Genomic DNA, 21,999 nt, shown 5'->3' with positions numbered 1-21,999 from the left:
GGTGTTACACTGCTATTTTCAATCAGGCAACTCAGCTAGGGCAGAAAATTATGAAATCCAAATGAAAAAATTGGCTTTGGCAGAATATGAGAAGATAACAAAATTTTATTCAAAGATTTGAATTCCATAACCGATCAAAGCCTACGTGAGTTTTTTCAAAATGAGCAATCAAGAATTATGTAAAAAAGAGCTCAACAACAAGTCAAAGATCTTAAAATAACTCTAGTTTTTTCTAATTTTTGATGATCTTAGAGGATCTGAAACTAATCTACAAGAATACTAAATTGTTATTTTAGTTTATGTTGTATTTTCTTTTAATTTTAGTGTTTTTAAATTAGTGTTAATTTTTATTTTGAGTTATTGTAGTTTAATATATGCATTGAACAAAGTTTGTGTTTTAATTTTTCATCATTTTTGGAATTATATAATTATTATGAATTTATTATTATAAATATATATAAATAATAATCAAATTAACTTAAATACAATAACAACAACATTACTATTTAAACAGTGCCACGCCAAATTTGGCGTGGCACTATAGCGGGACACCAATTTGGTGCAGCAGATGGCACTGGGTTGGAGTTGAAATTTGCGTTATTTTGGTGTTTTTACACCAAAATAACACAGGGTTGGAGATGTCCTAACCTGTTGAAATGAAAGGACATTTGAATTTGTAGATTGGCCTCCTTTTCAATATGAAACTATGTTGTTAGAAATTTAGAATAAATAGACATTTTGAGAATTTTGGTTAATCAGGCTTTAAAAGGGTTATTATTTTTGACCCTTGAGGGGCTATTTGGATCGGGGGTAAATAAGATAACGAGGGTAGTATTCGTTTATTTTGCAAGATTCATGTGTTTGGTTTGTAAGTAATAAAATATTATTGTAATCATTTATTGCAAATAGTGGTTACTATTGGTAATGTGGGGGGTAATCTTATTACCTTGCTAGAGTTGCTATTAAAACATTACTGGGGTAATATATTTTTCTTCTCTCAAATGTCTACCAAATAACAATTACACAACCCACCTACATTTGATAAATTAGCTAAAACACCCCAGCCATAAAAAAGTTTAAAAGTTAACAAAATACCCCTAGCCACCTAAGACCATTGCCGGCCGTGACTCACCACCGTCGGCCGTCGTAATAGTGCACGATCGGCGGGATTTGGCTGGTAGTGCCTCGATAAGGCCTTTTTGGGCCATGGATCTGGCCAGATCTGGCGTTTCTATGGCCGTTAAGATCTGGCCTTTTCAGTTGCCAGTCTGGCCGTGAAAAGGCCATGGATTTGTGATCCGTGGCCATTTTCGGCTTTGCTGGTGCACAACAGGCCATGTATGGCTAGTCTTGCACCATTCCGTCGACTGCCCGTGGCGGCCGACGATGGTGGCTCACTGGCGGCAGTGGCTTGGGATGGGTGGGGGTGATTTTGGTACAAATTAAAGTTTTATATGGCTGGGGTATTTTAGCAAAATTTCAAATGTAGAGGGTTAAAAGAAACGATTCAAAAAATAATAATAAAAAATATTATTATATTAATATTTAAAAATGAGGGCAATAGTAATCTATATATAACATACCCATCCATTTATCCTCCTAGCCAAACATATTATTCACCAATTTATTCGAACTAACCAAACACATTTTCTAAACATTTCAAGTAATCTTCAAGGTGATATTTCTTTCCGTTAATAAACCCCTATAACAAAATATTATATGATCCAAACGTCCCCTGAAAGGTAGTAAAATATATAACGTACCCACTATTGTTTAAAAGTATCATATATTATTCATAGGGATTGTGATACTTTTTGAAAGTGGTAAATGCTAATCTCAAGGGGGTATACAAATTTTTCAAAAATTGTGGGTGTACTTTGTATGGAGACTCGGAATATAAAATCATATATTTATAATATTTTTCGAAAGACCAGAGCATCAAGTGGGCGTGCCGGAGTGGTTATCGGGCATGACTAGAAATCATGTGGGCTCTGCCCGCGCAGGTTCGAATCCTGCCGCTCACGACTTTTTCATCTTTTTTTCAACGAAGTTTTTAATTCTTGACATTTTTTTTTTTTTTTTTAACTATATGAGCGAATGTTAATTTTTACCTTATTATCAATAATATTATTTGTTGTTTGTTATGCCTAAAATATATATTTTAAGTCATCTCCACCAATGGGATTCAACAAGCACATGGAGACAAAGTATGATAGTTGTCTGATTCTTAAACCGGTTTAGAATGATACTTACGTCTACAACTACCGTAATTTCATTAAATTAAGGACATGATTAAAAGGTTTCAACAAATAAGAAGGAATGAAGATCTTTACCAAATAAAGGCAATTTACAAAAACACTCATTACCTTAAGCTTAAAAGAGTATAATCCACTCCTCCCAATGAGATTGATTAGCGAATTCACACACTTATTCTACAACAAAAATAACAAAAACACATTGTTAGAAAGAAACTGGCTTATCATTCCCTGAAAACACTTCGAACACTTGTAACCTTTAAAGGTTGCATAAGACATCGTTCTCATTGTAATCTTCATTAGCAATCACAAAAGAAAACATAATACAAACACAGTAAAAGTAAGACTTACTCATAGCATCTAAACTACTCTAAATCTCCCTCTTATCAACTTGTTATTAATGCATTAATTAGCAAGCAACGTGGTTGCATCATAAATATTTTTACAATCATCTCATGTTCTTAACACTTTACATGTGCATAATTGTTGGTGTAAAAATTACTGATCAACTTTTTTATTAGTACAAAGTTTAGAATCATATTAAAAAATTTATTTAAATAAATGTTTACTTAGTTATGTACACTCTGATGACATATAGAGGTTATCGGACAACTCGGTGATTGAAAAAGTTTCAGTCTTTCAGATGACATTTTATAAAACTATGAAATTGCGGTATGGTGCAGGAGTAAACCAAATTATCGATGCAACACATTTATCAAGCTTTTGTTTCCCAACCGAGGAAAGGCTCTTTTTCACAAATATTTACAGAAAGCTAACTCAAGGCTTAGCCTGCTCTTGATCAATCACAACCACCAAAATTAAGGCTAAACCAAACAACTTTTTTTTCAATAGAACTGCTTCTCAATACTCTATACACTAGCTATATAACATTGGTGACTGAAAAAATAAACTTCACTTGGCCATCACTTACTCCTTACTAGAGGGTCATCTTCATATCATTACAAAACTACACTGGACAGGAAACCCAAAGCTGTCTGAAAATGCCCTGTTCCTAGTAGCCTAAGATAAGCAAAAAGACTAATAGTCTGGCCCATGGCTCAGCCTTTGGGTCATTTAATGTTCATGGCTACTGCCATGGCACGTAGCTCCTTTGAAATCTCTGAGAAGGCTGGCCTAGAGTCAGGATCTGATAACCAGCACCTTTCCATCAATGATCTCCAACTTGGATCACACCAGTTTGGAATTTCAGGTCGGAGAATGCCTTTGATTATGCCAGCTGAAAACATCACAGTTGAATGTATAAGGACATATGGATCAACCAAAATCAAACAAGATGCCACTGCACCATTCTGCTAACCATAATAGAAATTATGGAGATGATTAAAATAATTTCTTACTTTTCAATAAATAAATGGTAAGAACCGACAACCATGATATATGTTAAGCAATAAATTATTTTAAACTCAGATAATAACAATATCCATTTGATAGAATTACAAAATTTGACACTAACGAATTCTTATCTTTGGTTCTGCTGTCCACATTGAGTCATCAACCACAGAAAATTTGTTTTGTGTTTGTAATGGGATTTGACAAAGATTAGCTGATACAATAAAATATAAATGTACATATAATATATGATGAGTGAGATGAAGACTACAGAAGCAGTGAGAGCTCTGGGGGCTAGAAGCACTGAAATATGGCAAGGTAAAAGACAAAACGTGAACATCAAAGTTGAAGAAAATGCAAGACACCACTTGAGAATGTGGGTTAGATAACACAATGACAAGGATAATGACGTCACAACATTTGCATTCAGTGATTATTTGAGTATCTAAATTAACAAGTAGTTGAGAACAGTAGTAGTCTGAAATTGAAGTGTACCTATTATTTCCTCCGAATACAAGTCTGCATAAGGTTCCTCTCCAGTTAAGAGTTCCCACATGACTACTCCAAATGAGTACACGTCAATCTAGCAAAAAGATTCAACAAAAAAATAAAAAACAAAAACAGTTATGCAACTGGCAACAATACTCAACAATAAACTTCAATGACTGACCATTTTACCTTTTCTGTTACTAGGTTGTTCTTATTGTTCAGAAGCTCTGGCGCCATCCAAGGTATGGTTCCTCTTACACCACCTGAGATGAGTGTCTTCTGTTTGATTTTTGATAAGCCCAGATCACCAATCTGACAAAATGTTGAAATTTGTAAGTTGCTTAGCTAAATGAATAAATGTAAACTTAAGTCATTGATCAAGCAACAGAAATGGTACAGATATTCAGACCCAAAGCACATAATTTTCTTGTACAGATACCTTGCATACTGGTCTTTGAGGATCCCTCATGTTCACAAGGAAATTATGAGACTTCAGATCAAAGTGGACAATGTTCTTCTCATGTAGATATTCCATACCAAATGCTGCATCCATTGCTATAATTAACCTCTTCCGACGATCAATTGTCCTGTAAATCAAACCACCCAATTAAGGGAAAAAAAACACAAAGACACGTACTGAGTATTGGTTCCCACTGAGTGAAAATTATGCCCATCATAAGATTGCAACATGATGTATGATAGCAGAATTCACAAGATACAGCTCCATTTGACACAAATGTAAAGAAAAAAATGCTATAAAATTTTTTAGGGGCACAAGCCAGGTGTGGATGGACTAACAATTCGCACTATTTTCCAATTTAACTTTCAATTTCAAGATGTTCATGCTCTAACGAATGCAGAATTCAAGGTGATAATTCAAACTACTGGAAAAAGAAAATATTACAATTCAAATCACATTAACTTAAGTTCCTATAATATCTTCCTTGCATTATATTATAAATATAGAATGATAGGATAATTTACCGATCTTTCCTTTGTAGAACTTGTTTTAGGGAGCCATTTACCATGTATTCTGTCACTGTTGCCAAATTTGTTGCTGGCCCATCAGTAACTACACCATATAAGGCCACAATATTTGGATGGTGAAGCTGACCGAGCATGTGAGCTTCCCTCCAAAAATCTGCAACCTGCGTGGATGTATTGTCAACAATTGTACAAATGATATTTGCATTTCTCTTTAGGCAAGCAGGAGACTCAGGACTTTGTTAACTCATAGAACAAACCTCTTTTCATTTTCAATATATTTTATTGTCTATTATACATTCTATAGTTTTCAATAGTTAAGACACTTAAACCAGAGCTGCCCAATAAGAATGTGGGAAAGAGACAAAGGATAGGAAGGCTTCAAGCTTGAGAATGAAAAAGAAATCGACCAACAGCCTTATACAAAATTGATCAGTACATCTGGTGTTTATACTTAAATAAGGCACAAACAGATACATTTGACATCCTTAACATTAAATAGCATTTTAAAAATGTTAGAGCAACATAAGACTCAAGAACAAACCCCTCATGACAAAATGATGTTTAGATTGACGTGTTTAAATTGACAAAAGAGATTCTAAGTCCAGATCCAATATATAAATGATTCATATCAGATACCTATGCTATTAGTAAAAGTAATTAAATAATGAAAACTTTTTCAGATTGAACTTTGGAAAGAAATATGCATGATTACCAGTCGATCCTCCTCCAATGAATCTTCAGTGAAGCAGCTTGGTTTCATCCTCTTAATGGCGACATCAGATCCCCTCCATTTTCCATGGAAAACAGTTCCAAATGTACCCGATCCAAGTTCTTTTATATATTCAAGATCAGAATTTTTTATAGTCTGCAGAACAGTACAGAATTACAAGCTGTCTTCATATTCCATTTAAATGATAAAAGAGACAAATCAGACATGTTTGACAGGCTACCTGCAGCTCTCCAGCAGTTAAATGAGCGAAGAACGTTGTCAGGTGACTAGAGATTCCACCAATTATCTTTGGAGATTTATAGCTCAATTTGGCGTCACCCTAAGAAAAAAAAAAAGCAATTAGTCAATCAAGCCAATGAGAACCGCATCCAACTATCAACCAATGAAACTAGTGAGCATATAATATTGCCTCATTTGGCTCAAATCATCATATATCTTTAAGTAATACCTTTCCTTCGGGGCATAAACCAGGATCCTTCTGAACTTCTTCTCCATGCACAGCAACTCTTCTTGCTTTAGCTGCATTCTGCGAAGAAGAACTAGATCTGACCCTGTTTGATTCATCAACTACAAGGCCTGCACTGAATAGTCCTTCATCCACAGGATCTAAAGGCTTTGGTTGAGACTTCAACAAGGCATCAGAGACAACACTGCCAGAAACAGAAGAATTCTGGGGAGTATCAATTCCTTTGGATGATGACAATGAGAGGTTATACAAAAGATCCATAGAAGATGCAATTCCGTCTTGCAAATTTTTAGTGCTATTTGTCAAGTTGCGTCCTAATGCTGCTTCATTTCTATGGTCCATTTCATTTGAAGGACCAGAGATATTAGCATTCTCCAGTGAGCCAACCAGGAGTTTTTCAGTCTCAAGATCACTACAATTGGATGCATAATTGGTGGACATTCGATGAAAATTCACATGGAGAGTGTTATATAGAGCTTCATTCTTCTCAAACTCAGAGCCAGTCAATAGATCTTCCCGAGGTTCCATCACCCTTACACATGATGATGGAATCTTAACAGCATCAGATGACAGGAAAGATTGATTAACCACACCATTGCAGAAATCATGATAGGCTAAATGACTCTCCTCCGTATTTGAATTTCCATACTGTAAAATTGCATGCGCATCCTGCTCTCTAAAAGTCGCCTTCCCATATTGGATACCAAAAGGGAAGATGCCTTTGTTTAAGCAAGAAGCCATCATGCTCGCCCCACCCTCCAATGCATGCTCTGCGAAACCTGGCCACAGCTTCAACAAACTGGGATCATATAATCCCATAGACTGCTGTTGCTCTGAGATGTTTGAATACGGCTTGATCCCAAGATAACATGTCCCCACCGTGCTATCAAGTCTAACACCTCTATGGTTTCCTGCCTCAACAAAATTGTTCCTATGATTTCTCATATAATAAGGATGAATTCGATGATTTCTATAATCATACACACCAAACCTATGGTTTGGAATTCCATTCTGACAAGAACCTGAAACCCTGTCACCAAAATAGGAAGATTTCCCAGGATAGTTACTCCCAACGTGCTGATTGTTGCAATTTGATGGCAAGTGAGTTTTCACTGAACAACAATTCACAGCCCAAGGCATAATGTTTTCCCTATTGAAATTACTGGTTAAGACCTGCCCCTTACTGTTAAAATGCTTACCATCAAAACCATTACGCACAGAAACCACACCACAATCATACAATTCCTTTGACGGCAGTGAAGACTGACCTGTATTCCCAGTTTTACCCCCGCCCCCATTACACAAACCTGAACTAGACCGCCCCACTAAAGGTTCCATTGGACCATTTGTTTCCACTCGCAGATTTCCATCCCTCGGATTCAATGGATGCAAACGCTCATTTCCCATTCCATTAAACAAGAAAATTTTCTCTCCATAAGGATCCCTTTGTATAGTTGAAAACCTTGGTTGGGGTCCTAAATGCGAATCCATAAATTGATGCTCGTAATCCCTTTTAGTTTGTTTTGCTAATAAGCGTTGTTTCAAAACCATTTTTCTTAACAAATCTTCATTACCTCCTTTCTCAATCCTACTATTATTACCACGTTCAATTTCACTGCATACAAAAACCCAAAGCCTTCCATACTTACCGTACAGTTCCAGTTTATCATACTCATCAACCATGCACTTGACGTCATCGTCCGACGCGATCAACACCACAGGCATCTCGTCGTCAGCCTCATTGTCTTTACGCGAAGGGCCGGTCAAAGGAAGCTGGTACCTGAGAGTGAAGGAGCGAATGTTGGGGCATATATCTGAAATCTTTAAACGGAGTTTGGAGAAAGAAATGTTTCGGTCAAGAGAGACTATACGCGCCTCTCCGCCAATGTAGCGGAGCTTATTGGAAAGCGGTCTGATGTGGAATTCGCCATTGAAGCTACAAACTAGCTTCAGTTTGGAGGTGGGTTTCTTGCGGATACGAGAGAGAGAGTGTTCTTTCATGGCAGAGATGGTGTGTGCGTTTGTGTGCGTACTTCTTGCTTATTATATATGTGTGTGAGGCGGTTTGAAGTTTGGGTTTTGTTTTTGACTTAATTACGTTGTTGCCATGATCTCAGGTGTGTTTTCTGTTGGGAATTTGAAGTATATTATTACTTAATTACCCTTCAACTTGTTTTTAAATTACCGCTTTTTTGTCTTGTCGTTTTGTTTATAAATTTCATATTTAATGCTTGTATTCGTCTAAATAATAGTTGTTTGTCGTTTGTACCAACCTAAAGAAGCTGCAATCAATAAATTATTTTGCTTCTTTACACTTGCTGCTGTAGATATGATACGAGCTTAAGAATTAATATGCAAAATCTGGTCTAAGCATGCTTTTGATAATATATATATATATATATATATATATAACATAAGATTATAGTCCCATTAAACGTATTAGACTATGATCTTAAATTAATAAGAAGAAGAATTGAGAAATTGACGTTGAAAAGAAAAATAATTCAACAATGAGACTAATGTATGAGATCAAACATTAGTTTGGAAACGGAGTAACGATTTGTCAAATCCAACAGTTTCTAATTTTATTGCATATAAATACATAAACAGGGAGAAAATTCCAAAGCTTCGTGTCTATTTCTATATCTAATTTGTCTTTGTACACTGCATCATTGATCATACCATGTTATTCCAAAGCTTTCTATATTTAATTGTTTTAATTTGATTTTTTAATTGGTCCAATTATACCCTTCAATAATTCAAATTGGATCAAAATATTCTTCAATCTTTTGATCAATTGTTCTGATAAGAATATAAATTAACATAAGGATCAAGAAATGTTAAGTTACATTGGCGCACAATAGCATGCCAGCTGCATAGTATCTTATACTGTACATCACGTTTAGCATATTCTCTAAATCTGCACACGTGGATCCTTGAGATTTGACGTGGCCATTTGGGCATAGAATTGATTGATCCACGGCCACAAGTTAGGTGTTGGTCAGAGTCAGAATGATTTAATTGCATACGTGGAGCATTGAGAATACACGTAGCGTTTTAGGCCTTTCGGTTAAGTGATCCACAGCCACAAGTGAGCTTTTGGTCAGAATGGCAGTCCCTCGAGATGACTGCCACGTAACGACATAAAGGGTACGTAGTGAAAATGTGGGTCCATTTTAATGACTTTTTTTAACACGTGGAAATTACTTTTGGGCATTTGTTGGACAAGTTTTGGTCAGATTCTGTGTCAATCCTAGTAATGCAACAAGTAGGTCCAGTGTTGGCCATAAGCCCACATCGAATAATTATCATTTGGGATGACTTCACGACTAATCAGGAGAAACCAAAAGTTAGATTATTATTCTACATATCGATCTAATAATATAAAGTCGAAATAATTTAAGGTAAAGATAAGTTTTAAGAATAGAGATTCTTGATGTACTCTTTCATAAAAGGTTGAGCATTAAATACAATTGGGAATTGAATGTCGGTAAAAAAGGAGTAAAGAGTATGAATAATGCAAAATGGACATGACATGGTTAGGTGATGATCTTGAAAGGTGGCCAATGATATTAGTTGCCACATATATGATATGCATACAATAATCCAATGTTTCAATGAAAAATTGACGGACATGATTATAAAGGTTAGGCAGTATATGTTCCAATAATGTTACAAAAACGAGTTGGATATGTGATGAATCAATCATTTGTATGGTTAAAATAACGTTATATCATTGGATATCTCAAATGATCAAAAAGTTAATAATAATCATCACAAATATGTAATTTAGTTAAGGTGTGTACAAACAGGATATCTTAATCATAAAAAAAAAAAAAAAAAAAAAAATTTGAATAAAGGCAACAGTTGAGCTGGGACACTATAGTATGGCTCAAGCAAAGTCAATAAGATTCACTAGGCCTACAATATATGTATACTTATATTAAGATTTAAATAAAGAAGTTGTATTGGCATCAAAAAGTGCTAAACGTAGAAAATATCGTCACCCATTCATTTACAAGAATTTTCAACATCTCACATTAATTTAGATTAATTAATTTCAGTGGAGTAATGGTACATTGTATCTGTATCGTTCAACTGATTATCAGATTATGACAATAAAATAAAATAATAATTGCATGATTCTCATACCTTAGAACACCTTTATTTATGGAATCTACCGAAATCACAAGGTGAGTGGCGGCCTAACACGGAAATCACACAATTTTGATGGCGATGGCTTATCTTTCACGTTCAAGCTTTACTTGACTTCAACTAATCAACTCCATCCACATCACATGATTTTGCACTTGATAATGCTGCATTCATGGCTTCTCCTCTACTTCAGGATGTGGAATCGTGGAAAAATATGAGAGCCGTTGGAAATTTGCATACGCCTACTTTAATTTATTTGTTACTGGAATCTTCTGTTTAAAGAATGAACAACTCAATCCCCTATGGTCATAATGTCTCCAGCACTGCGTACAGAACAGTGTTACCAACAACTTAAAAGACAGATTGTTGCATCTATGACAAAGAGAACACATACATCAATGAGTAATTACAAGAGAAAATGTTTATAGAAGAACTGATTAAAAATCATTCCTGGAATCTGGTAATGGTTGTTGTATGGTAGTAAGAATTCCAAAATCCATGATTTTGGTACAATAGGAAACATGGTGAATAAATAGAAACAATGCCAGACAATCTGATGCTTTCTGCATTGGAGTCATGACTCTTTAATCCTTTTAAAATATATGAGTGCAATATTTCTAATTATTGTCCAAGACTTTCACCTATCTATCTCTGTGGAGAGATCTTTGAGTAAAATGTTCAGGACTGATACCTCTTTATGAATGGGATTTGAGAAAGAAGAGTCTTCAGGTTAGCGGGATCTGGGATACACTGAACCGCTACCTGGCACCCCGTGTATCCAATACAGTGCAGTGGATCCTCCACGACCAACAATGACAGATGTAGTTAGTGTGTATGCTTGACAGAAACATGACAAATTGAGAAATCTAAAATGGGATCCGGCTCTGTCAATCACATAACAGTTTCAAATGTACAAATGGGAAAAAATCTAAGATTTCAACCAATAACTATAATTTATTAACGAAGCTTTCAGTTGGTGCACCAACTAACCATGTTTTTCTTTGCTTTGGCAGAACAATATACGTTTCACAATTTATAAATTGAAATATAGAAAACAGAAGATCGGTATTATGCGTTCAGCCTCCCCAAGTCAATAGTAGCCCTTCCCCAGACAGTTCAGACAGCGCTGCACCCTGTAATGTGAAATATTTGGAGAAATCATCAAATCAACAGACAAGCATCTCCATAAAGATTAAAGAAGCAAAACATAACTAATCACTAATTTATCACTCGGCTTTTATTATTGAAAAAAGCATGCTGACATCCAGTATTCCAAACATTAGTTAAAATCTTTTATCACATTTTTTAATTGGACTTACACTTACTCATGGGACTCCTGCCTAATGACATTATTTTCTCATCCTTATATTAATTGGAGAACTTAATGAAAACGAAAATACAATGTAGAGCAACTAATTTCTGATGTGAATCTCATTTAATAAAATTACCACACAAAAAGAAAGAACCTAATCACAAGAGTATCTTACATTAACAACTATACTTCATAAACTACAATGAAAAGGAAAGAGATGACTAAAATGTTATTTTTTGGGAGGTAGCTGCTCCGCATATCCTTTATTTTCCTAACTTCTCTCAGAAACGAAACTATAGTCGGAAGAAAAGTTGCTTTCCAGAAACAAGAACACACCATGGAAAGGAAAAAAAAAAAAACCTCACAAAAAGTGTGTATAGTTTTGGCAAACTGAAAATGTTTTCAGAAACCAAGCATCGAAAACATAAAAAAAAAGAAGAACAAAACGACTAACCTGTTACCATCACATGTAGGACAAAGACAAGGGTTGATAAAAATAGGGTCATACAAAGGCGACCACTTTATAGTTGCATTTCCTTTGCATAACTTACATTTATAAAATCCTTTCCCTTTACAAGACCCACAAGGCGCCGCGACCTTTTTCTACAAAATGTAAAGCCGCAAAAACCAATCTCATCAACATATAACAATGAACAACTCAAACAGGAACGAAGTAGTGACATTAAGAGCAAGACACGATGGTTCTCATTTAGTTTTTACCCGTTTCGCTTCAGTGACAGCACGAAGCGCACCTATCGTAATCGTTGAAGCGAAATTGAGGGTGACAAATCCACCAAAGATTATTGTAGCACTTGTGCCCAACACCTGCAGTGATTTTGGTATCATCGTCACACTTTCACTCTCTCCCACTTTTCTTCGAACAATTTCAGTGCATACAAACCGACTTCAGTTTATCCTGGCAGTTGACGCCTGACGGTTGACGCTCTCAGACTTCGTATATTTAGAAATTTCCAGCAAAACGCACCGTCTTAGTTTATAATTCATTAATTCGTCTATCCAGTAAGACTTAGGTGGGGCCAGCTGGGTAAGTAGCAACTAGCAAGGCGCTGAAATTACAAAACTGCGCCGACTTAAAAAAAAAAAAAAAAAAAAAACAATTCAATTCAATTCAAAATTTAAAAATAAAAATACATTAAAGAAGCCGAGTCTGCCACGTCAGCTCCCATCGAGACGAGACGCCCTATATTTTCCTTAATCAACATTTTCTCTTTCTTTCTAGTTTCTCGCTTTAGGTAAGGAGTAAGGAACCCTAAATGAGCTGCTCTATCTCCTTCTCTCTCTTCGAAAATCTTTCTCTCTCTTCGAAAATCTTTCTAATTAGTCACTTCTAGGCCTTCAAATCTGTTTAATCTGAATCATAAATTATTCTATCGGACGTTTCAAAGTTTCTGGTAATGATCTAAATCGAATTATTATGATTTGTATCTTTTCTCAACTTTTGACCCGTTTCGGGGTCTGGTTTTGGCCGGATCTTGTCGATTGATGTATATTTAATTCAATCCTTAGATTGAACTGGTTCTTGACTTTTTATTGGATTCGTTCCATGTATTTTGATTTCTGGCCATGTGGACTTTGGGATTATGTGTTTTTGCTATTAATTTTGGATTCGAGGTGAGAAATTGGTGGCTGTTAGCTTACTTTAAAAAAGTTGGATTTGTGAAGTTTGATCTTCGTTTGCGATAATTTAATGTTTCCAATAGTTGCTATGGTTACTTTTATTGTATATTCAAAGTTGTTAGCTGTGATTTTAATTCCTGTATTGTATTGGCAATTATGAGCTGTTGAGTTTTACTGTTATTCTATATCATCTAGGTTGCTGCTGGTGTTGATGTTATAGTCATCAGATTATACTTGAGTTATCTGTTCTATTATTCATAGAAGTTATTTTGGAAATAATTTCGGTATAGGTATTACTTGCTAATGAGTTTTGTTAATGGGAAGAGCAAACAATTTGGGGACGGAATAAGTTATCAATTTCTTGATATTGGAGTTTTAATGATGTGACAATGGCGATGGCTATCCATGTGTTGATTTTAAATGGAAGACCAAAAGGATGTGAACTTGGTTGTGAGACAATATATTGTTGTTTTATGGTTTTAGCTGAAGATTTTGCTCCCCAGAAAAGGATTTTGTTTGGCCAACTTTCAAGTGGTTGGGCTTTAAGACATGTTAAGTTGTGTAGTTTCTTTTGGCAGATTACTTCTAATTGTAATCATTCCTTTGATTGAGATAGAAGATTGAAATGGTGGTGGTCTTCATGGATGAGTGACTGCAATTCTTGGGTTATGTCATTGTTGCTCTTAATATGACAAAAATGATCAAATGCTGTTTTAATAATGTGATATGTAATTGTTGCCATACAGATCATGCCTGTACTTGGGACTCACCAGCTATTCAATGGTCTTAAATCTTGGTAACATGACTTGCTGGTGCTTTTCTCCCTCCCTCCCTTTCTGCTAATGCCTTTCGGATTTTATGTTGATATCCACCCTTTTTCATTAATATTATTTCCTAGGAAGTATGCCTGGGAGAATGCTGAGGAGATGTAGCAAGGGTATTGATATTTATGTCTATAGCACAGGGTGAAGAATCTTAGTATCACTTATCCATTTTATCCTATTTAAGATAATATTTCTGCTCTATGGAGTCATTGTTTTTCCTTAAATTATGTAATCTGTGTACATTTTTATGATACTGATGGGAATTTGAGAGTTCTTACTAATTCACACATGTTCTTGCATAGTATATTCATATATCTATTTCTTTCTGTAAACACTGTAATTCTCTAAGCCTTGATTCTCTGTGTTTGATATACTTTCGTGTGCCAATTCTTTTCTTTTATTAGACTTGTAGGCCTTTCTTTTGATGAATTTTTAATACATAAAGCATGCATTTATTACATTTTGGTGAGATCTTTTGTGTTTTGATTTATTCAGTTGCTGCCTTTCTGGAGGCACTGGACTTTAGAGTTTGTGTTGATATAATAGAGACTTCAACATGCCAAAGGAGAGAAGAGATCGTTCTGTCTCTTTTGATAGATGCAAGACATCTCCTTATCCATGCAGCTCTAGTCATGCTCAGAGATCTTCTGCTAAAATCCCTTCCGAAACTGAGGAAAATTTGAAGGAATGGGAAGATGCGAGGTGCCCTGTTTGTATGGAACATCCTCATAATGCAGTTCTTCTCTTATGTTCTTCCCATGAGAAGGGGTGCCGGCCCTACATGTGTGACACAAGCTACCGCCACTCCAACTGTCTTGATCAGTTCCGGAAGTCATTTGCTGAAACCTCATCAGTGATACCACATCAAGAAGAAACCCAACCCACAAACTCAGTCTCAATTGTTACTTCAGAAGTAGCAGTTACTGATTTGCAAGAAGAAAGAAGTGAGGAAGGTTCCTCAACGCCACATTCTGTGTCTTGTGAGAAGAAGGCGCCGCCAAAGATAGTGTGCCCACTTTGCCGTGGCCATATTAAAGACTGGATAGTTGTGGAAGATGCTCGTCGGTTTATGAATGCAAAGACAAGGTCTTGTTCCTGTGAGACATGCAATTTCAGTGGCACCTACACAGATCTCAGAAAGCATGCTAGGCTGGAACATCCCCTTGTGCGGCCATCAGAAGCTGACCCAGAGCGGCAGCATAATTGGAGAAGATTGGAGCGCCAGAGAGACCTTGGGGACTTGCTCAGCACACTTCAATCTTCGTTTGGAGAGGAGGGGGCTGATAGTAGTATTTTGCCGATTGATGATGGGGGTTGGCTTACTGTATTTTTTCTCATTAGAGTCTTTAGACCTGGGTCTAATCCAAGGAGAAGTAGCTGGTCCAGTACTTCAAGAGCCAGAGCACACCTGAGTATTAGGAGGAGATCTACCCGACTTTGGGGGGAGAGCTATGATGGGGAAACAGGATCTTCTTCCAGAGACGACGATAATGACTCTTCAGATGGTGGATCAGTTCCACTTAGGCGCAGTGAGCGCTTAAGGCGGCAAACAACTCCAGACAACCAGCCTTAATGGCATATCCCTTGCTGCATCTGTATGATTCTTTTTGTTTGGAATTTCCACTGTAAGAAATGATGCAACTTTCTGGTGCTTTTTTTTTCCATTATTTTGCTGATGATGGCAATCAAGTGTGAGAAACGGGAGTTGACTGCTTGTGTTGTGTTTCAGGTGGAGCACAATGGGATAAGAATGGAAGTAATGCTCGAGGTTTGGTCTATTCCACATCCTGTGGAACAGACTTTGTTGGAGTTGATGGATACTTATCGGAGATTTGTCAAATTGTAATTTAAATGAACTTTTAATTAACTACATATCTTTTTGTCTGAAGCAGCTCTTTTCTTTTACTTGGCATTTGTTGGTGCTGCTTCTGTCGGAATTGTCTTTGAATTTGTTAAATAAAAATTTATTAATTTGTGCCGTTCAAATTAGTGGCCAATTTGGAGGGTTGTTGCTAGTTCAAGGGCGTTTGGTTGGGTTGGGTTTTATGTGAAATTATTGGGTTTAAGTTATCTTATATTACTTTATTATCATATTTAGATTATTAAGTAATATAACATTCTGGTAATCTTTAAATATTAATAGTGGTTACAGTTGGTAATATTTGAGCTAATCTGATTACCTCAATTTTGTAAGATTATTTGGATAATTTTTTTCTTTTTACAATTCTATATTTGGATAATTTTATTTTTTTGCCAATTCTATCTCTTATTAATAAAATTTTAGACAATAATGTCTTTATTTTTAAATTTATTTACATAAATCTTGTTTTTACCATTTCACCTCATTTAATTAATTTTTTTGGATAAATTTACTCTTTGAAATCAAAACAAATTTCAGCTTACCCAAGTCACCACTCTTATCCACTTGTTGTTGCCTGTTGTCAGCCAAACCACTATTGGCTGTCGCGGGAAGTTGTTGGAAGTCACCTGAAGTCATCGTGAGCAGCCCATTGTGATCAAGAGGCCTCGATATGGCCCACCGTTGGCCATTTTCAGCAAGATTTGGCCTAATATGGCCGTTTTCAGCCATCAATATGACCAGAAACGATCATATCGGAGCCTCGTGGTCACAATGAGCTACTCACGGCGACTTTAGGAGACTTCCGACGGTGGCAACAAGGGGTGGCTAGACCTGGCAATGGGGTGGGGCGGGGATCTCATTCATCGTACCCATCCTCGCCCTCAAAATCACTCCCCACCCTCGCCCCATCCCCGTTACGGGGATGACAGGAATTCCCAATCCCCGCTTCAAAGGGGAATGTTGGAGGCCCGTCCCCACCCTGTTAATTTTATATAAACATAAATTAATTTGAGCATGACCAAACATAATAGTTAATTCTCGTCCACATAACAAACACTTAAATTAATCGTTTAAACATAATTAATTATACATAAATATGGGTTAGGGTTTGTTTTTGTTTAATTGTTTAGGGTAAAAGAAATTGGGAAAATATGAGTTTATATAGGTATGATAATTGTGTAATTAGGTGAAATATATAGATATTAGTGAAAAGTATATATATATATAATTTTATATATTATATACGAGGCGAGGCAGGGTGGGGTCGAGGAAAGGCATCACCCACCCCCGCCCCATCCCCGAGGACGGGGATTAAAACACCCCCCACCCCTATCCTTGAAAAAACTGAGGCTTCCCTGCCCCATATGGGAGGGGGCGGGTCCCCGGAATTCCGGGGAACATTGCCATGCCTAGCGGTGGTAGAGAGTGGGGGTGATTTTGTTATAAATTAAAGTTTTATAAAGCGAGAGTGTTTTAGCTAAATCTGAAATATTGGGGGTTAAAAAAATTATTCAAAAATTAATAATAAAAATAATATTATATTAATATTTAAAAGGAGGGCAATTTAGTAATTTAAATAACATACCTACCAATTTATTCCCTCTAAACAAACATATTAATATAACATACCCACCAACTAATCAAACACATTTTTTTAAAGATTCATAATAATCTTCAAGGTAATATAAGATTCTAGTAATCTAACATTCTCTAATCAAACATCCCCTCATATTGCTCTGACAACAACTAAGGTATAATTAAGGAATAATGATGTAGGACTATTTTCAACGAGATGAAGGATTTTTGTATTATCATATCTTTACCCTATTCAAAATACACATTTGTTTCCCTATTTTGAAAATTCTATTCTATTTTATTTAAATATTTTTAAATCTCTTAGGTTTGTTAATTTAACTAAACACAAAAAAAAAAAGTTTAAAAATTGATAAAAAAACTTCCACCCACCCACATTTGTCAGATTTCGACCACCATCGTCGGTAGGTGGTCGGAATCTGGTATAATGGGGCATTACCGACTGGATCTAGTCGGTAGTGCGTCAATCTAACCTTTTTGGGTCAAATTCACCATGGATCTGGTCGTTGACAACTAGATCTTTAGCCGTAGCTAGTCGTCAACGACGACCAAACGCGGTCAGATCTAGCCACCAACAACCAGATTTAGCTGTAAATCTGGTCTTTTCTGGACAGATCCACAGTAGATCTAGCTGGAAAATGTTATTTCAGCATACGATCGACCAAATCCTATCGGTTGTCTACCAATACGATGACTCTAGCCACCTTCTAACGATGGTGGCCAGCTGTCGGTATTTAGTGGATGGGTTAGAGTATTTTTATTAATTTTCAATGTTTTATTATAAGGGTGTATTTTTATTAATTTTTAAACCCTACTTCATAATAACCACTAAACTCTTACTTTTTCAAAAATCTTATCTAAAATAATAAAACAAACACACTCGAAGTCAGAAATATTCCTATTTGCTTTACCAATAATTGATTTTCCTTAATATGTCCATTAAAGAGTAAGAAGTAACATTGTGAACTGTTAAGGTCCCAGCCGGATAAATAAATGATATCGAACGGATCGCAGTAATGTAATATTCAAATTAATACAAAGCTCTTGCATTTGCTGGGAATCAACGGACTAGACTTTGATCATGTGCAGATTAAAAACCGCCGCATTGGTTTTGAAAATAAGATACGAAGATTACACATCATACACATGTGATCTTACTGAATCAAACGCAGGCCAGTTTAAAAATTTTAAAAGCACATGCCACGTTAATGAGTATTTTTTCTTGTCATCCCTAACCTTTGGTGTTATGACTTTTTGGTCCCAACTTTTATTTCTCTTGAATCATTGTGTTAAGAAATTTAGAAATTTTATTTTTATCTTGAATTTGGATTACAACTTCTTTTATTTTGAATATTAATTAACGAATGCTATTTTGTGTCGTAAATTTTTTCTTAATCTATTAGCTTTTGGGTTTAAATTGTCACTTATTAAAAGGAGCCATTATTTGGTACGCACCATTATTTGGTACACAATATACAAATGATAGCCACCTTCCTTAGCTGTACTCTATTTACCCATTTTCATTTTTTTTTAATATATATCTTTAAAAGAAAAAGGAAAAAGGAAAAAACGAAAAAAGAAAAAAGAAAAAAGAAAAGATAGTAAAAGAAAAAGAGAAAGCGCTAACTTTCTTTTTCCTTTATTCCTCAAAAGTCCCAAACCTTTCCTGTGACTGCCCAACTGCTCGGAGAATGGAGACGCATCTCTGAGACCGAGAAAAAGAGATTTGTAGTTGCGGGCTTAGAAGTTTTATTTCTTTGTGGAGTTAGTGTGAAGAATAGTTTTATGAGGAAATGGGATCAGCCAGCATCTCCAATTCCAGCTTAGAACATGATAATTGTGACAACAGTGACACCCAGGTGGTTTTAAATGTTTACGATCTCACCCCTGTCAATAATTATACCTATTGGTTTGGTTTCGGGATTTTTCACTCCGGCATTGAAGGTTTGCTTCTTTTTGCTTTATTTGGGTATCTCTATGTGGTATTCACGTTGTTGAATTTGTCTTTCAATCTTTTTCTCTTTTAATTTTTTACAGCTTACTAATTTTGGGATTTTTTATATTTGCTTAGATCTTATGGGGCAAAGGTTTTTTTTTTTTTTTCTTTTGCTTGATTAAAGAGTCAAAATTTGAATTCATGTTTGTAATTCAGACGTCAACTTTATGGGGTTCTTGTTGCAGATTGATTTTAATTTTTTGCATGTATGATAGACGTGCTTCTCAATGTTTACAGTTCATTAGCCTTCTCTTCTTATTTTTTTCAGAAAAAAGGGCAAAAAAAGGGAATGTTTGATGGATGGATCATTTGATGTTAAACTATTTTTTATACTGTAACTTCCCTTGGACTTTATTTTAACAAAGAGAAAGAAGTTTTAATTCATTAGTGCCTAAAAATCTTCAATCTTGAAGACAGTGTAAAATTTGTTATGCTTCATACAAGCAATATGAGTCAGTTGCACTTGAAAATATTTGGTCTAAACAATGAGCTTTTGGTTCCAGGTTTAGTGCAGAATAGGTGATGTTGTTTGTACTTCAACAGGGACAAAACTAAGTATTTGAATTGTCTACTGATTAGAGCCTCAGACACTGGATTTAAACTTGTCTCATGCAACTTTAAGTATTTTATATACTCAAAATAGTTGGGAATAAGTTGTGATCCTTTGACTTGTATAATGGAATTGAATAAATTGGTTCATGGTTGATGTGTGCCCTGGAGGAAGGCTGGTAGAAGTGTGGAACATATAATGGGAATTGGGGAGAAAGTGATATTCTGATAAATGTTTAAGATTCACGAAAACGATATTAATTAGAAACCTGATATTTGCTTGAATTGGGGAGAGAGTGACTTGATGAACTATTTCATCCTGATCCGTAGAAGTCCATATAGTGAATGTTCATCATTACCAGAGAGTTTCCTGATCAATAAATTCATGTAGATCTACAACTAGTCCAAAAATGAAAGAACTCATTATATTTGAATTTTTGTTCAATACATATTGTTTCTTATTGCCTTTTCACAGCTCAACTCACTAGAACATCTGAATTTATTGTGTGAACAGTTCATGGTAAGGAGTATGGTTTTGGAGCACATGATTTCCCAGTTAGCGGAGTTTTTGAAGTAGAACCAAGGAGCTGCCCTGGATTTATTTACCGATCTTCCATCCCATTGGGACGCTTAAATATGCCTTCCTCTGAATTCCGGACGTTTATTGAGTCTGCAGCTTCTGAGTACCATGGAGATACTTATAATCTCATTTCCAAGAATTGCAACCATTTTACTGATGAAATCGCATGGAGATTGACAGGCAAACATATCCCTGGGTGGGTAAATCGGCTGGCCCGGATAGGTACAAAAAGTTCTTCCTGTTTATTGATCTTCCAATTCCTGTAACACATTGCAACTTGCAACTAATAACAACTTTGGATGATGTATTGGCCTTAAACCCAAGGAATATGTGGGGTGAGTAGCTGCCCCTGAGGCTCAGCCAAAGGAGTTACCGACCGCCAAATTGTGTTATAATATGCCCAATTAAAGATATATTCATCAGAATACATTAGGTTTCAAATTATGGTCTTTGATCTGTCCTTTCCTAGATTTCAAAAGATATAGCCTTTAGTTTTAAGAATTTGAAGTTTACTTTTCTTTTCCATAAATAGTTACACAATTTCTTTTACACCCTAAAAGCTGAACAATCTGAAAATTTAATAGAATGCATCACGTGTTCCATATTTCAGGTGCTTTGTGCGGTTGTCTTCTTCCTGAAAGCCTTCAAGCTACTTCTGTTAAGCAGCTACCTGAGTACCACGAGTGTACGGGTAAATATTATATATCATGAATTATTTTTCTTCTGAATATTGTTCAACTTAATGTTTAGTTCACTTGTTACTTTTAACTGGTTCTAATATTTGCAACATATGGTTTTGCCTTTTTCTGCATTCTTTCCTAAAGAAGATGGTACTGAATCACTGTCAACAGCCACTCCTCGTGAGTCAATTGAAATTGATGATGATGGAGAGAAACTCTTGTTGTCACCACCAGCTGGCAGTGGGGAAGTGGCTTTTGTTAAAGAAAGGGAGAAGTGAACTGTGGTTGCTTTCAAGGGAAAAAATTTGCCCTTTGGACCGATTATTCTCATCTTAAGTAGATACTTGCTTGGAATGGCCTGCATCCCATTTTGGGAGGTAAAGTTACCGGAGATCATTTACCATCGGTAGCACACGTGATTGCTTGCTGGATGTTGATTTTTTTCCAAATTACTCATTGTTTCAATCATTTTTCTTCTCTTTCCCCATTCTTTTCTTTGGTTTGATGGGGTGAAGAATTTTGAACTAGAAAATA

General features: G+C 35.8%; 4 protein-coding genes and 1 non-coding gene across 10 annotated transcripts; 3 read left to right on the top strand and 2 right to left on the bottom strand.

The window, feature by feature from the left end:
- The first annotated feature begins 1,942 nt into the window (after positions 1-1,942).
- TRNAS-AGA lies at positions 1,943-2,024 on the top strand. The gene has a single exon. It is a non-coding gene; the product is annotated as a tRNA-Ser (tRNA).
- Positions 2,025-3,272: 1,248 nt separating this feature from the next.
- On the bottom strand, positions 3,273-7,655 carry LOC116108622 (dual specificity protein kinase splB-like). The gene is made up of 8 exons (XM_031394870.1): positions 6,260-7,655; positions 6,032-6,130; positions 5,794-5,946; positions 5,079-5,242; positions 4,534-4,681; positions 4,284-4,406; positions 4,101-4,188; positions 3,273-3,492 (listed from the first exon to the last, which is right to left on the bottom strand). Exons 1-8 carry the CDS (start codon positions 7,613-7,615, stop codon positions 3,326-3,328), a joined length of 2,298 nt encoding a protein of 765 aa, XP_031250730.1. The 5' UTR covers positions 7,616-7,655; the 3' UTR covers positions 3,273-3,325.
- A 3,136-nt stretch (positions 7,656-10,791) lies between these two features.
- Positions 10,792-12,692, bottom strand: LOC116110005. Its single transcript, XM_031396257.1, has 3 exons — positions 12,465-12,692; positions 12,199-12,347; positions 10,792-11,565 (listed from the first exon to the last, which is right to left on the bottom strand). The coding sequence occupies exons 1-3, from the start codon at positions 12,588-12,590 to the stop codon at positions 11,523-11,525; spliced, it is 318 nt and encodes a 105-aa protein (XP_031252117.1). The 5' UTR covers positions 12,591-12,692; the 3' UTR covers positions 10,792-11,522.
- A 281-nt stretch (positions 12,693-12,973) lies between these two features.
- LOC116109450 lies at positions 12,974-16,190 on the top strand. Of its 5 annotated transcripts, none has more exons than XM_031395680.1 (4): positions 12,974-13,156; positions 14,129-14,178; positions 14,702-15,831; positions 15,936-16,190. In XM_031395680.1, exon 3 carries the CDS (start codon positions 14,763-14,765, stop codon positions 15,777-15,779), a length of 1,017 nt encoding a protein of 338 aa, XP_031251540.1. In that variant the 5' UTR covers positions 12,974-13,156; positions 14,129-14,178; positions 14,702-14,762; the 3' UTR covers positions 15,780-15,831; positions 15,936-16,190. The 5 variants fall into 5 exon arrangements, with proteins under 5 accessions (XP_031251540.1, XP_031251532.1, XP_031251524.1 ...); XM_031395672.1 differs by having other exon boundaries at positions 14,129-14,194; XM_031395686.1 differs by lacking the exon at positions 12,974-13,156 and adding an exon at positions 13,167-13,376 and having other exon boundaries at positions 14,129-14,194.
- A 3,059-nt stretch (positions 16,191-19,249) lies between these two features.
- On the top strand, positions 19,250-21,761 carry LOC116109767 (deSI-like protein At4g17486). 2 transcript variants are annotated; one of them, XM_031395996.1, is made up of 4 exons: positions 19,250-19,604; positions 20,720-21,007; positions 21,396-21,476; positions 21,613-21,761. In XM_031395996.1, exons 1-4 carry the CDS (start codon positions 19,454-19,456, stop codon positions 21,741-21,743), a joined length of 651 nt encoding a protein of 216 aa, XP_031251856.1. In that variant the 5' UTR covers positions 19,250-19,453; the 3' UTR covers positions 21,744-21,761. The 2 variants fall into 2 exon arrangements, with proteins under 2 accessions (XP_031251856.1, XP_031251850.1); XM_031395990.1 differs by having other exon boundaries at positions 19,251-19,604; positions 21,610-21,761.
- Positions 21,762-21,999: the final 238 nt, after the last annotated feature.

This window comes from Pistacia vera, unplaced genomic scaffold, assembly GCF_008641045.1.
Source record: "Pistacia vera cultivar Batoury unplaced genomic scaffold, PisVer_v2 Contig118, whole genome shotgun sequence".
NCBI classification, from domain to species: domain Eukaryota; kingdom Viridiplantae; phylum Streptophyta; class Magnoliopsida; order Sapindales; family Anacardiaceae; genus Pistacia; species Pistacia vera.
This window is presented reverse-complemented; position numbering and strand designations above follow the sequence as displayed.

Excerpts from the sequence above, each read along its gene's own strand:
- LOC116108622 (XM_031394870.1), bottom strand. The coding sequence starts at position 7,615 with ATGGAACCTTTAGTGGGGCGGTCTAGTTCAGGTTTGTGTAATGGGGGC. Across the intron at positions 6,131-6,259 it reads GTTTATGCCCCGAAGGAAAG|GGTGACGCCAAATTGAGCTA; the intron begins GTATTACTTAAA and ends TTTTTTTCTTAG. Across the intron at positions 3,493-4,100 it reads GTATTCGGAGGAAATAATAG|CTGGCATAATCAAAGGCATT; the intron begins GTACACTTCAAT and ends TGATGTTTTCAG.
- LOC116110005 (XM_031396257.1), bottom strand. The coding sequence starts at position 12,590 with ATGATACCAAAATCACTGCAGGTGTTGGGCACAAGTGCTACAATAATC. Across the intron at positions 12,348-12,464 it reads CTGTCACTGAAGCGAAACGG|AAAAAGGTCGCGGCGCCTTG; the intron begins GTAAAAACTAAA and ends TACATTTTGTAG. Across the intron at positions 11,566-12,198 it reads CCTACATGTGATGGTAACAG|GGTGCAGCGCTGTCTGAACT; the intron begins GTTAGTCGTTTT and ends TTCACATTACAG.
- LOC116109450 (XM_031395680.1), top strand. The coding sequence starts at position 14,763 with ATGCCAAAGGAGAGAAGAGATCGTTCTGTCTCTTTTGATAGATGCAAG.
- LOC116109767 (XM_031395990.1), top strand. The coding sequence starts at position 19,454 with ATGGGATCAGCCAGCATCTCCAATTCCAGCTTAGAACATGATAATTGT. Across the intron at positions 21,008-21,395 it reads AAATCGGCTGGCCCGGATAG|GTGCTTTGTGCGGTTGTCTT; the intron begins GTACAAAAAGTT and ends TCCATATTTCAG. Across the intron at positions 21,477-21,609 it reads TGAGTACCACGAGTGTACGG|AAGATGGTACTGAATCACTG; the intron begins GTAAATATTATA and ends TCTTTCCTAAAG.